General features: G+C 37.6%; 1 protein-coding gene across 3 annotated transcripts in view; it reads left to right on the forward strand.

Moving 5' to 3' along the window:
- PDE3A (phosphodiesterase 3A) overlaps nucleotides 1-14962 on the forward strand; it is a 266283-nt gene that overhangs the window by 163648 nt on the left and 87673 nt on the right. The window contains exon 1 of one of the 3 annotated variants that reach the window (XM_083821774.1): nucleotides 6-5041. The exons of the other annotated variants lie outside the window; for them this stretch is intronic. Coding sequence (XP_083677900.1) covers nucleotides 4979-5041 — 63 coding nt within the window. The 5' untranslated portion in view covers nucleotides 6-4978. Of the gene's footprint in view, nucleotides 1-5; nucleotides 5042-14962 lie in introns of those variants that run through there. 3 annotated transcript variants of the gene reach the window in all.

Here is a 14962-nt window from a genome sequence, read left to right on the forward strand (position 1 = left end):
TGTGTTTCTTTTTGACAGTTTGAGGTATTTAAGCAGTTTTTCTGTCTGTGATTGGCAAAATTGTTCATCTTATTAATATTTGCAGGACTGAACCATAAAAAGAAATCATAAAACCATGACAGCCTTCATTATTATATTTTTTGAGCTATAATCCAAACAGGTGATCCCAGCAGAGCTGAGTATTGCAACAGAAAGAAGTTTCTTTCTGTAGCAGAAAGATGGATTAGATGTATTGAAAAATCATTTCTTACTCTGCTTTCTCCATTTATCTCCAGGATATCAAAGGAATGCAATTTCAAATAACATGTGTGTGTTATTTTTTTTTAACCCAACAAACTTGTAAAACTCAGATGGCCCTCCTATCTTGTTCAATAATAGAGGGATTAGTGGTGTTAAAACTGTACAAGCAGGTGGGGGAAGACTCTGTAGCTCATGGTTTGCTGTTGACTCATCGCTTAAGGGAAGTTATGCTAGTAGGGTTAATGGCATCATACATTTTTAAATTTTCTGTAGTATAAGAATTGCTGCAGAGGAGACATTGCTACTAATGTGATGCTCAGGAATTTTCCTGTTTGGAAAAAGCAGTCTCTCCCATCTGGTGCTGAAATGATATAAATACACTATTAGCCTTTCTGTATTTCAGATTTTCTTTTCCTTCAGTTGAAAAATTTTTATACAAATGTAAACATCTAAGTCTAAGTAATTTATAAACAGGCTCTGTTACTATGAAGCTACCTGCTATTTGCAACATTAATTTCAGTAGGTTAGTTCTTGAAGTATCCTTCATACTCCCCCTTGCAAAAATCACTGGAGTACCCACTTTTTTAACGAGAAAATTCTGTATGTTAATTACAAAGCTGTTGCTTGTTTCGTTAATAGACAAGATTTACTATTTCCAATGCAGAACTCATTTACTAAGTTGTCCTTTTGGTTTTTTTAGCCATTATTATTGTTGAATTCTACAATTTTTTCTGTTTTCCAAGCTTCTGCCTTGCATCTTTTTTCAAATCCTTCTTGAAATTTGCAGGATGTTTAGTATTCCATTAAACAGTTTAAGATGGGTTGCAGTTCTGATTTTCCAGGTGTCAGTATCTGCCATTTCAAAAATAAAAAACCAGAAAACAAGCTAGTTTTCAATGGAAACTTAGGAATTTCAGAAATCCTATCCAGTCAGGTGAGAACTGTTTGATACTTAATCTCTCTGGCCTCATCTAATGTACAGGTTCATTATATTGTGTCCTTCTGGTCTAAAGAGTGGAAGGTAAATTAGACTCCTAACCTACTGTTGAGTAGAGGTGGTCACTTGAAAGAGTCCTATGATGGCTTAAACTTTTCTAACATTATTACAAGTCTTCATCTGATTTATTTTTCTTTAATGTATATAAAAATATGTGTATGTTTTTGTATACTCTACATCAGTAGAGTACTACTTCATGATTGAAGAATGTTTTGATGTTCTTGTTCTTTTTTGGTTGGTTGTTTTTGTGTTTTGTTTTGTTTTTATTTGTTGGTTGGTTGGGTAGACATTTTTGAAGGTTTATAGCTATCCAATAGAAACAGTAGAGAAAGTGATTTAGGTAAGTGGTATCAATCTGATTTAAATAGATTTTAAATTAAAAGATAAAAATAGATGAATTTGACTATCAAAAAGGTATCTTTCTGCAGGAAATTGGAGTTGTGCTGTTTAATGGATCCCTTTTGCGTTTTCTGAAAAAACAGACAAACAAACAAAAAAACTGAGCTCATGGGATGAAACAGTTGCTGAAGAATTTGTTGATTATTTGTTCTGATGAGGCTGATTTCTTCCAAGAAGGGTTCCAGAGAACTACTGCCCTGGACTCTTTCTTTCACCCCCTTCTAAGAATAAGGAGGGTTGCATGCCATGGTCTGATTTCAAATGAGATAGTCACATGGACATTCACTCAGTTGCTACAAATGCCATCTGCATGTGAAGCCATTTGTTGGGCACTGTGAGAGAAAGCTGTAGTTGGTCAAAATGAGATAACTGGTTACTACAAAAATATAGGTGGAATCCTCTGAATTTCAGTGGAGACTGAGGAGGAGATACTTGTTAGAAGATAGCTCTATACAAACTTTTAAGATTTGCTCAGTCTGACTGAGTATGGTTTTGTTCCTTCCCTGTGTGATATTCTAGATACTCCTCTACCATTTTGTATTAATAAATAAATAAATAAATAAATAAATAAATAAATAAAGTTCAGGGATAACGGGATAAGAAAAGTTCTTTGGCATTCCCTGCAGGTCAACCTGCAGTAGTTTGAACTTTCCTGGAGAATACAGTCATAGTTTTAAAAATGTTTTTCTAGAAATCTCTGTATCAGATTTTCATGTAGAAGTTTCCAGTTGATTGTTTTTTCCTTATGCTGAATGTCTTTTGATTTATTTTTTATTTTTTTTAACAAAATACACAAAAAAATACTTCAACTCCTCAGAGTGTGTACCTTCAAAACGGGAAAAACTGCATACATGTGGTCTCTTTGATAGAGAATAGAATCCATCTTTAAAAAAGTACAAAGTTTACATCAAGTTCTTTCTTTAAGCAATCTTTGTTGTTGTTGTTGTTGTTTGTTGTTGTTTTTCTGTGTATAGGTGCTCTGCAAAGCTTCTAGAAAGCTAAACATCATAAATCTTGGCAGAAACGTTGTAAATCTAACAAACAATATGTACCACAGAAATGTTAAGGTAACTTGAATAAGGTGGGAAAAGAAAATAACCCAAGCGCTCTATCATGTCATATCCTAGTGCCCTGTCACAGGAAATAAGGAAGAAAAGTTTCATTAGGGAGAAGAAAGAAACCTAGTTTATTGCACTGTAGCCTCAGATTCTTTACATGTCTTTGAAAACTGTCTTTGATAGGGACAGTGTTAAACTGAATTCCTTGAAAATTTAGGAAAAAAATAAGGAAGATTGGATTTTCACATGCAATATAAAATTTGTTTGTTTTTAATCCTTCTGTGATTCAGTTGCATTGTTTCCAAATTGTATCCTTAATAAATTTACCCTTTGTTAAATAAGGTCTTGTTTCAAAATTAAGATGAGTAATCTGGTGGATACACTCAGACATCAGTTCTTTAAAGATGGACTGGCAGTTGCCTGCACCACATGATTGCTTGTGATGTTTCCCTAGATCCGTGGGGCTTTACTTCAGCAAGGAAATGGGACTTGGAAGCAGAGGTCTCACTTGGCCAGTGGCTGGGCAAGTAGCGAGAGGGAAGGAAAGGGTTTTTGGCTTGTGTTATTGTAAGCCAGTTTATTAGTCTTCCATGATTTCTTAAATCTTATGAAGTGAAGAATGTGGGAAGATCGATCTTATGAAGCCACCTCTGTGTGTGTGTGTAAGCAATGTCACTTGAAAGAAAAGGAAGTGGAACCACTGGTTTACCATAAAATAAAACTAAATTCCATCAAGATTTTTTTTAATTTTTTTTTTTTTTTTAGAACTAGTAGTTTTTCTATTCGTTGTGTTTGAAACATAAAAGGAAACTACTACAGTGCACGTCATATTTCTTAATGAACCACTTAGAAAATATGTTGCTTTTCTGCTTGTGGGAGTTAAAAGCAAAGGGAAGTAGTTATAGGTAGCACTGGATGTCACATGAAATACACTTAGGCTTATGGGAATTTCTGTTTACAGGAGTTTGTCTAATGTGAAGTATCTGCAATTCAATAGGATGTAAATAGGACAAGTAAAAAGCTGTCTTAACAGTGTTTAACTTGCTCCTAACTTCCACACCAGAACCTCACTCAGTCCATTGTAGATTATACACATATGTGTATGTATCTATGTACATTGTAGGTTTCCTTTTCTGTTAGAATAATTTTTGCTCTTAAAGTTGTTGTAACTAGAGTCAATTCTATATTGACTTATAAAAAGTAGATGAGTTCCTGAGTACCTACCTCTTCATTTTTGCCTTCATTTTTTGATCTCTGAAGATAAGAATTCCTGCTGTAAATGCTTCATGCACAGAACTTATTCTCTGGATTTGGTACCATGGAGGAAGTGCAAAGTGAATTTTATTATGTTCCAAGCTTAATTTTTAAAATCAATACAGATTAAGATCTCGGAAAGAAACTTCAAAATTAGCATTCCAAATTAAAGAAATTTCTAAATGTTCAGGAATGTTTAACCCATCTAAAGAAAGCTCTCTCAAACACACACATGCAGTCTGTAAAACTGTATCATCTAACATGTATGGGGGAAAATACCATACTTATTTCTAATATTAGTATGTGTTACAAGAAAATATGAGTACTAGAATTAATTCTTGGCACATTATCCCTCTGCAGACAAAATAGGTAAACTGTATTTTAATTATTCTACTAAAACATAATACTCGATACTTCTAAGACATTTCAGGTGGGATCCACAATACAGTTTGTGCAGACGTTTTTACAAGGGACCTTGAATGCATGGGAGTTGTTTGTTGCTCTGTCATCAAGCCTTGTTTGGCTTGCTGAAGATGTAGGCGTAGCCCCAGGATTCAGTGGAATTGAGTGATCATTCTTCCAGCATTATAAAAGGATGATGATCGGGAGAGAAACAGAGAGGTCCAGTGTTTTTAACTCTCTTTAAATATAAAAGCTCTCAATTATATATCTGAGGTGCTGCATTTTACCCCTCCAGTTCCTAAGCAACAGCTATTTTCAGATTGAGTGCGTCTGGTGTTGTCTACCTACTTCATGCTTCTGCGAGGTAATTCGTCAGTGAAAGCTAGGCTTTTCACTATCTCGCCTGATTCTCTTTGTCATGGTACTAAAAGGAGACAGATGCTTTAAAGAAACAGAGGAAGCTTTGGCGAAACTGGTCTGAACCTTGCAGCTTGCAAAACTTCCATACGTCGGGGAGCTCTGCCGTCTATAGCCATGAAGGAGAGGAATCAGAAATAAGGTTCTCGACACTCGTTTGGGAGAAGCCTTTTTCTTGAGTGTGAAAAACCTCTAGAGCAGATTCAGAATCATGAGCCGGAAATCTCTGTACTTGCTGAAGCGTAGATGGGAGTCGATTCCCGCTACTGACCAGGTACTGTGTTCTGGTGAATCTGTTGTGTCACTGTGTTCCCTTGCAATACCACTGCAAACAGACCTGCAGTGATTTAGCAGTGATGGTTGGGGTTCTCCAAATACAGTGAGATCCATCTGATCTTTGCTTTTTGTTTCCATGATGAATAGTACAAAAGTGTAGGCAAAGCCAACTTTGCAAGAGCATGTACTTGTGAATGTGGAGGTGCCATTGCAGCCCACTAATGCAGACTTAAGTAACCAATAGGATTTTCTTCTTGCCCAGATAAGATGTTTGTTAAAGGTTAAATTAAAAGGAAGATGGATGTTGCAAGTATTTTAAAAAGATCAGCTAAGGAAATGTGTAGTTACTGCTGGTAGTTCCTTGGTGCATGTCTTTGTTGCATGTCGTATCTCACATACATGTATCTGTGTATGTATGAAATCACTGGTTAGAAATAGTTGTAATGCACTGGCAGAACCTCAGCTTTTCCAGCATCATCTTGGTTGATGCGTCATTTTGAGTATGTTAAAAAGGACTTGTTTACAGCAGATGTAAATGATATGGACCAGATGTAATATAAAAATTGTGGGATTCTCTTTGGAACAAGCATCATCATCATAGGTAGGACTAAAATGTCGTAAATGGGAGTACAATTAGTACATTTCCTACTCTTGTGCCAGGCACTGTAGGGTTATGTGAAATCATTTTTACATCTTACTTGGGATGTAAAGATACTAAAAGAAATAATTCTAGAAGTAATACTGAAAGGAAAGTGGAGGAAGTAGCTTGTTACATGATCCAACTCAATTTTTCTGTTTATAGAGCGGTTGACTATGCCATGCATCTTGGGATGCCTTTACCAATAGGAAAGTAACAATCTGGAAGAAATTTCTTCAACAGAAAGAAAGATGGAAGGAAGAAATATTGTTATTATTATTATTATTTTCAGAAACATCATCCTGTACCTTTTTTGTTGAGAGAGGGGAGGAAAGGGAGTGTTACATGCCTTATTTTGTAGAGCTGTAGGTTTTAAAGCCAAATTGGACTTCTGTGAACATCTAGAGATCTCAGACTTAGTAATAGTCAAATAATATCATGCTGTCACATGCTGTCATCTCAGGCCTATGTTTACTGTGTAAATAAGAATATAGCTTTTAGAAATATATCCAGGCTTAATTTAAAGTCTTCAGGTGAATAATAATTCATCATATTCTCTGATAAAATTTTTCCATTTGTTTAATGTTGCCTGGTTTTGGTTTGTTTATTTTTTTTCCTTTAAATAAAGCCTTTTCATATGACTTTGTCTAATTTAAATCTGCAACCATATCAATTTGCTACACCTTTGAATGTCAAATGTAAAAAGCCCTTTTTCAGATTTTTTTTTTTTTCCCAAACAGCTACCTAGGTTATTTTTCTACTTCACAGCTATCATTAAAACTATCTAAAACATTAAATTTCAAGGGATGTTCTGGTAACTGAAAAAAGAAAAAAAAAAAAAAAAAGGCATCGTTGGTAAGCACAAATTGATCCAGCTCAATCAGGCATTCATAAATGTCCTGGTAAAATAGAAGTAAATAAATGCCGTGTTATGATGTGTCATTTGTCATGCTGTTTCTATTAAGGAAGACGTAGGGAGATTAGTGCTCCTTCTAAAGAAAGCTATATTTTAGCCTCTTGGATTCATTCTTTCTCTGACATAAATGCAGATCTTTCGCTTATTATGAACAAATACTTGACTAGCGAGGGATGCCTGTTTTTGCATGTTGATTGTTAACAATTTCGTTTTTCTGGTTTCCTTTTTCACTCGAACCCTAATGTTGCATTGCATCATACTATTACAGTATGATATATCTAGAAAAAATAGATACTCCTTACCTAGTTGTGAGGTGTGCTTGACCTCCCTGAGCTGTGTATCCTTTCCATCATCAGCCTCTGAAAGTTTTTAAAAAGAGAAAATGAAATTTCCCCGACCCATCTACCACTTGGGGAGAAGCGAGACTCAGTAAGTGATGCATGGAGAAGGAGTCGACTTGAGAGGAGTGTGAATCTGTAGGAATTTTTTGAAGGTAAATTAGGGGAGGAAGACAGTGTTCGATTTCAGTCCCAAGGAGATTTGTGTCTCCTGTGCTGTAGTTATGCTGGGCAGCACAGGTGCAGTGGGGCTGCTTGTGCTTGTTCTGTGCAGCAAGCAGGAGCCTTCCCCTTGCTCAGTCATGCCTCACACGAGAAGCAGTTACTGTGCAAGATCACAGCCACAAAGGAAGAGGCAACTTCTTCAGCATTTTAGGCTGATCCTGCTCAAATAGTTATCATACAAAAATAAGAGCACTGCCTTCTGGTGCCAATTCATTATTCAGCACTTAAAGGGATACACTAGCTTATTATGTTCCAGGCTAACTGTGAGCAAATTGTTACATTTTTGTAAGTAAGCAGCTACTAACAGTGTAGGTTATTTCTCTATTCAGAGAAGATGAAACATTTATGTTAATAAATGTTAAAAAAAACCTCCAAGTTGGTTTACTGCTATTATCAGAGCTTTTCTTGGCATTAAAAAACAAACAACAACAAAAAGGAAAGCAATAAAATCTAATTTGTAATGTGGGATTTTTGACTTGAGATTGTTTCTAGTTCAAAATAATAAGGCAGATCTGACTTTTAAGGACATGAAAGCCATAACTTCACAGTGAAGCCAGGTACTGTATTTGAACATACTTCTTATCTTTTAAAAGTTATCCACTGCTTTTTATTCCTCATCTTATATGCTTTCCATCAAATAAAATTAACCCAGAACCATTTAGTAAAGGCATGGGTGAGCAGGCTCCAAATAAGGGGAGAGAAAACCCATGAGTAATTATGATGAATATAGACAATACTGTATGAGGTCAGGGGGTGTTATATAATTTTATTTTTGATCCGAGGATCATCATGTAAGCTCACAGAGACCACACTAGAGAAGCCTATGGCTTCTAGTGTCTAGTACACCAAGCCTTTTTGTTGTTGTTTTGGTGTGTGCATGTATGAAACAGTGAGGAAAGTGGGTTTGGTTTTGAACCTTGAGTTAGAGCTTTATGGTTTCAGTTGGTGAGAAAAGTCTTACCTAGTTAAACATTTTTATGTGTGGGAGAGCCTGATCCTGTGGGCGTTTTGCATGGATAAGTGTAAGCAGCATGATGATAAATAATATATTAGCATCTTCAAGAAACTGTAGTATCTCATAGTGCTTGATCTTGAATGCTGTGTAGCTCTCAATAATTTCAGAAGGAACTACCTTTATAGATCTGAGGAAAGACTGTAGGAATGTTTTTCTTTCTTGCCCATCCATCAGTTAGAACTATCTGAACATAATCTGCATTGGAAAATATTTTTAAAGCTGCTAAGTTTGAAGTTTCAGTACGGTTTTGGGGGAAATTCTCCAACTGTTGTTTTTATTTGATGTGTGTGCCTGTGGATCTTGTTTTTTGGACTGATGATAATTTTTTATCCCTGATAAATACAACCGAGAATGATTTCACTGAACAGATACACATTTAAATGCTGTGGTAACCAAATGAGCCAAAAGTGATGAAGTGTTAAATATTTGCTGTAAGGTTGTTGAGTATTTCCTCCTGCTGAAAATTCGCTGTAGATTACATGAGCTATAGTCTTCGAGTATAAATTGGATTTGATACCTATCCTAAGAGAAGAAAAGTCTTCACACATTTGTCTATGGCATAAAATTTTAACAACATTGTCTGTCATTGATTACTTTTGAGTTTAAAAACAAGAACTGGATTTATACAACAATATAGAAGCCCAGTAATTGATATGCAGATTTATATAGCTATAAAGAGTTCAAAGGGATGTACAGTGCAGCTAAACAAAGACATAGTTAATATTTCTTTAGCTAGAAATGCATGCTTGTAAGAGTACAAGCAATGGTAATGCTTTCTGTACTGTTAAATTACCAGATTATATTTTGACATATTTGTGTAAAACCCGGGAAGTGTTGCCTCTCTCACCTGCCACTGGTTTACTACACAGCTATGCCTAGTACAGTTTGTAAGGTCAAAATCCTGATCTTTACTGCTGTTCCATTAGATAGGAAAAACTTCCATAGCCTGTAACCCATGCAGGGTGTTAAACTGCAAAGAAAAATTGATCCCAGTATGACTTAAGTCATAACTTTGTGAAATTATAAATTCAGGAATTTTTTGAGAGAGTCTGATATAACGTTACATCATGCTGCCCCCAGACTTTCATTCTGTTCTGTATGAAGTCATTCTGTTGGATTAAAGCTGTTTGAAGAAATTGAAGGATTTTGCCTTGTCACCATTTGGAACTATGTTTCTATTTTTTCCAGGATTTATTGCTCACTTAGACATAGACATTTTTGCTAGTTGTACCTTGCCTTTCTGCCCTGAACGATCCTCACTTATAAACTTTATGCATCCCTGAGGATGTATACATCATATCTGATATCTTTGTGAGATCAGAGCTCCTGTGTTTTATTTTTCTCTATGTCCATTAGATTTGGACTCTTTTTTGCCTGCTGTCCAGCTGCATACAGAAGGTTGACAGCAATGTGGCACTGCCTATTGTCTTTGTCCAGAGCCAATTTCACTGGGAAGTTCATGCTGAGGAAGCGTGTGTCCCTGCGAGGCAGCAGTTCTTGCCTCTTGGCAGCATTAAGGGATGCATCAGCATGGATGATTGCACAGGGGACAGCCATGGCTGAGATTTACAAGCAGGCACAGGACAGTACCAGATGACAGGGCAATCACCTTCCATTCCCTTGATGAAAGGGACACCACTCTGTCATCTTTTGGGACCACGCTGGAAATCTTCAGTGCAATGGGGATTCTTGGTACTTGCATCCTTTCTGTGCAGAAATCATTAAGCTCTTTATAGACAAGGGGTTAAGCAATTGGTATGGGCAAGGAGGCCATGGAGTAGTTGATGTGGGCCTGTCTAGGTCTCCTTGGCTGACAGATTGCCTAAGGATTGAGAAAACATAAACAACAGAGCCATCCTTTCAAGTGCCCATTACTGGCAGCTTGTGCCTGGTTATTCCTTTTCCACAAAACCTCTCCCAGGAAGACTACACCAAGTCCTTGAAGCCACACTCACCATGGGATCACCACCACAACAGCACATGGTCCCTTTGGGAAGTTTCAGTGGCAGAAGAAGAAGAATAAACATGCACAACTGAGGAGGAGAAATCCAAATTGTAGTTGTAGTCATTGTATCTACTTAGAAAGAGTGCATGCAGCCTGAGGGGCTGCAGGAGCAGCAATGAAAGTGACCAAGGAACTCAGCAGAAACCCCAAAATACCCTTCTATCTTCAGCTTATGCCATCCATGCATCCAGATTTTATAGCTTTTTCATTCATAGCTCATCCCTCCCTCACCTCCACATCAGAAAGGCCCAGGGAGAGTACATGCCTGAAGCCAAGTTTCCGTGGGATACATGACAACAGTGATCCTTGTATCTAACCCCACCTGAAAACGGTTCAAAGATTTGTTTCCTATTAAGTATATTTTTGCAGTTTCCCATTTATTTGTTGTTAATAAAACCTTAAGTTATCTTTTCATTAAGCACATTTCATAGCTTTTTTATGGCAAAGCAGAGATTTGTGGAGTTGGGATATTATGAGAAAGAGGCCTTATGGCAGGTTTGTGGGTTGGTGGGAATATGATGCTGAGGCTGGGAGAGGAGAGTTGCTTTTGCACAGCAGGCGAAGTGCAGAGAGCTGAAATTGAGACCAAGAAATGATCTATAAAACATTTCCTCATTTTCTAATGCAGCAAATGAATAATATAATGCAGAAAGTTGTCTCAAAGAAATAATCTGCCTTAGATTTGGCCTTGCTTCTTTCAGAATTGAGGTGTTGAGCCACAGGCACTAGTTGTGGCTGTGGATCCATTTCTGCTTGGCCCCCAGGCTTTCTACCCTCCTGCTGTAGTGAATGTGCAGGAGGTGAATGGTGTGGCAGTGAGCTTGGCACCTGAGAGATACCTCTTTCTTGCCCATGTATCACCACCACTGCTTAGCAGATGACCGGTGGTGATCACAGATGTTCTGGAGGCGGTCAGGATTGTCAGGATGTACTTTACGACTGGGAGCCAATGTTTCCAAAGTGCAACAGAGGCCCAGTTCATTTCAGTAGGATCAGCTCCAGAAATATGCTTGTCATGTTGCATGCCTTTGGCCAGGCAAGAGCTGTGAGGGGAAATCTTGGCACTGTATGTCCTTCTATGCTGGCAAATGACAGTAAAATGTCCAAATTGATACAAAAGAACCTGAAGTGTGATAGAGAAATTGCACTTTCTGTTGATGTAGAGCTGAAAGAGACTGGGAAAACAAGATAGGATATGTCTCACTGACAGCTGAGACACGTGATGCAAGAAAACCTCTTGCAACCTTCCATATCCATCACTTCTAGGGTGGAGAGAAAAACTTTTACATGGCATTGGACACTCTCTGAATCACCTACTCCATCAACTTCTCTGTTCCAATATGATTGGCAATGGGACAGGTAGAGTGAAATGTCAGCTTGATAATGACGGCCCTCTTAAGACTCAGTCACTTTGTCATGTCAGTATTCTTTGTAGCTAAGCAGGATCTAACCATAGATTTCCATAAATATTGCCTTTCTTCTTGTAAATCTTTCTCTACCATTAATCCTCCCAGGTTTGTAGTGCAAGTCCTGCTGCTATTGGGGCAATCCAGTTGTGTGGAATAGAAGCTGGCTGATGATAGTCAACTGCAACAATTGTATTTTACTTTATTGGGTAAGCAAGAAGGGATATTCCCAATTCAGGAAGGCTGCAATTTGAAGGATCATAGCTATGCTGCGTTTTGTAAAAGAAATCAGCATTGAGATGCAAATGGCAATCTGAAATGTCTTCCTAGGGAAATGGTTCCTTGAAGCTGCATTTTAAGAGAATAAGCAGTTAGGGAGCATGGCATTTAACTTAGTTTTTTGAAAAGCAGAGAAAGTGGAAGAAGCTGATATGCTGTCTTCTTTTTCCCAAGCATTGCCTTAGAGTGGAGAGTGCATATCCACTTCTGTGACGTAAATAGAGATTGATTATGGCAATTGGATTGGGAGGACAAGATTGTGAACTGTCATCATTTGGAGCAGAGGAAGTGGATCTTTTTCTCTCTGGGTTGATCATATTCCTGAAATACTCATTCATCTCCCTGCATTTCTTTCAGAACCCTAGTGTATCTTTCCAGTCCAGCAGTTTTCACCATTTTTTTTTGTTTGCTTTCAGATACCCATTTTTTTATACAATGTAAGTTTTCTGGCAAGAGCTTGTATGTCTTAGTTTCTAACTCTGAGTCTTCTCTTTAAAAGACAAAAGTTAAGAGATTATATCCACGTGTACTTTTTGTTTTTCAGATTCCCATGTACAAACTGTTACAAAAAAATGCCTGGTGCATCAGTTATACTTGTTTGTTGGTTTTAGGGGTGTTGAAGTGTATTGGCATCTTGATGGTTAAAGTTTATGGCTACCTTTAAGTACCTTTACAAAAACTTGAAGACTTTCACAGAGTTTAGCTGAAGCTAAAGCCCTCTGCTTTAGCACAAGCTAAAGCCATCTGAAGGTTTTCAGATTGCAAATTGCCAAAACTTGGGTGTCCATATACCAATCCCTGAAACAAGAACTGCACTGAGAATGTTCTGAGTACACATTGGTGCACCTCAAAAAGGTTAGCAATTAATGATGAGCAAAACAGTGTCCCTTAGTTTTCTGGAAATGGCTATACTGGATAAAAATTTCCAAACACATGTTAACATTTGCAAGGAAAACTTCAGTGCAAACATTGAAAGTTTGACAAAAAGTATAAACAAGTGAAAACGGGGTTTTCAGGAAATCAATGGAATTGATGTCCAACATAGTAAGAATGGGTGATACGGATAGCTTCCTTGTAGTAATTTTATATATATATATATATATATATATATAAAGCAGTAAATTTTTGTAGTGCTGTAGCTTTTGAGATGATGAGAGACCAAATTTCAGATCCTCCTAACTACTAATACTGAGAGTTGTGCCACAAGGTGTTCTTTTTATTTCCAACGTCTTAAATTTCACTTACTGCGTATGTATGTTTCAGGTATTTGTCACCTTCCTAAGCAAAGTGTTGAATAGAGTCATCATGAATTTTTGCCTTCCTGTTTTCAGAGATGAAACCAATTATGGAATGAACACAGTTAATGTACTTGATTTTTTACTGAACAGCAATTATGCCTACTCTTCAGCCAGGATGCTTCCACTGGTATGTTAATAGTAACACTTCTAGGGGATGTGGGCTGTTCTTCCTTATAGAGTTTCACAATGCAGCAGTGTCTTAGTTGTTGGAAGATGTCTTCAGCAATGAGGATAAAATGAGGACTGATTGTGCTCTGTAACAACAACTTAGGTTTAAAATCATTTTTATTAATACTGTTGTTTTATTGTTTTTTTTTTTTCTTCTGTGCTTTGTTTTGATACTGGGGTAGACGTATGCTGTAATTGCTGCTATATGAGATAGTTTTAAAGAATAAGTAAGTGAAAGCATTTCCTATTGTTCCTTCCTTACAGGAACACATGCGGAACACTCTAGTAGCTCATTTTATGAGTTTCCCAGTGGAAAAGTTCACAGCTGATCAGCTCTGTTCTCAACACCAGATGTTCTTTTTCTGCTTGACTTTAGTAGCGAGCCATAATTTTGTTCTGTTTCTGATGGATCAGTGTTCAAAATTTCAAAATGAATTATTGGAGCAGCCTCCTGAGATTTTTGAATAAGCCAGAGTTGGAGTAAATCTTAAAGTCAAGTCATAAAAGAAAATTTCATGTTGGGTTAGATTTTACAGATCAAAGGTTCATTGTGTAATAGGTCTGCATTGCTCAATTTTCAATTCCTGAATAACCTTGAAAGTTACAAGAGCAGTATGAATTCTTGCAGTCCGTAAAGGAAGTCTGGAGATTATAAGACCTGAATCTAGAGTTCATAAATTTTGAGTTATTGGGCTTTATGCAGGACTGAAAAAGCTACTTGTTATGGTGAATAGACAAGCCTCTAAAAGAAAGTTAGAGTCACCAGTTATTGAACTACAGAAAAAGGCAAAAATGGTTCAGTTTGAAAAAGGTATCTTCATTAATGACCTGTGTGATGGGCAGAGTGCACCTTCAGCAAGTTTGCAGATGATACGGATCAGGGAGGAGTAGCTGATACTCCAGATGGTTGTGCTGCTGTTCAGGGGGATCTCAACAGGCTGGAGAAATGGGCTGGCAGGAATTCATGAAGTTCAACGGAGGGAAATGTGAAGTCCTCCCCACAAGTGAGGAGAAGTAACCTCAGGCACCAATACAAACTAGGGGCTGACTGGCTGGGGAGCAGCTTGGCAGAGAAGGATCTTGGGATCCTGGTAGACACCTAGTTGAACGTGAACCAGCAATGTGCCCTTAGAGCAATAAAAATCAACAGCATCCTGGGCTGCATTAGGCAGAGTGTTGCCAGCAGGCTGGGGAGGTGTGCCTTCCCCTCAGCACTGATGAGGACACACCTGGAGTACAAGAGAGACATGGAGATTCCTGATACTCATCTCTGATAATATTCACATATTTACTGGTATCAGAATTGCCAAGAATGTCTTACTGAGAGTGATGCCACAACGTACCATTATGTGACCCTTGCAGATCATAATTCATCAACTGATGTCCTTCCCATTTCTGGATGATGCTGGTAAAAGGATCAGAAAAAATCTAGACAGAAGGGGAATGGAGTCTTTTTCTACCAATCCTTTGCAGCTCACAGAGTGAGTGAGGTATACAGTGTTAATGAGCCTATCCTGCTTGTTGAGATGTGGAAGTAGAAGGTGAGCTGAAAAGTTGTAAATACTCTTCCTCTCTACATCTCAGTCCCATCCAGTAGCTGGAAGACACGTGGCAGTAGCAGATGTTTCCCTT

The sequence above is a fragment of the Anser anser genome, assembly GCF_964211835.1.
Source record: "Anser anser genome assembly, chromosome: 1".
Classification (NCBI taxonomy): domain Eukaryota; kingdom Metazoa; phylum Chordata; class Aves; order Anseriformes; family Anatidae; genus Anser; species Anser anser.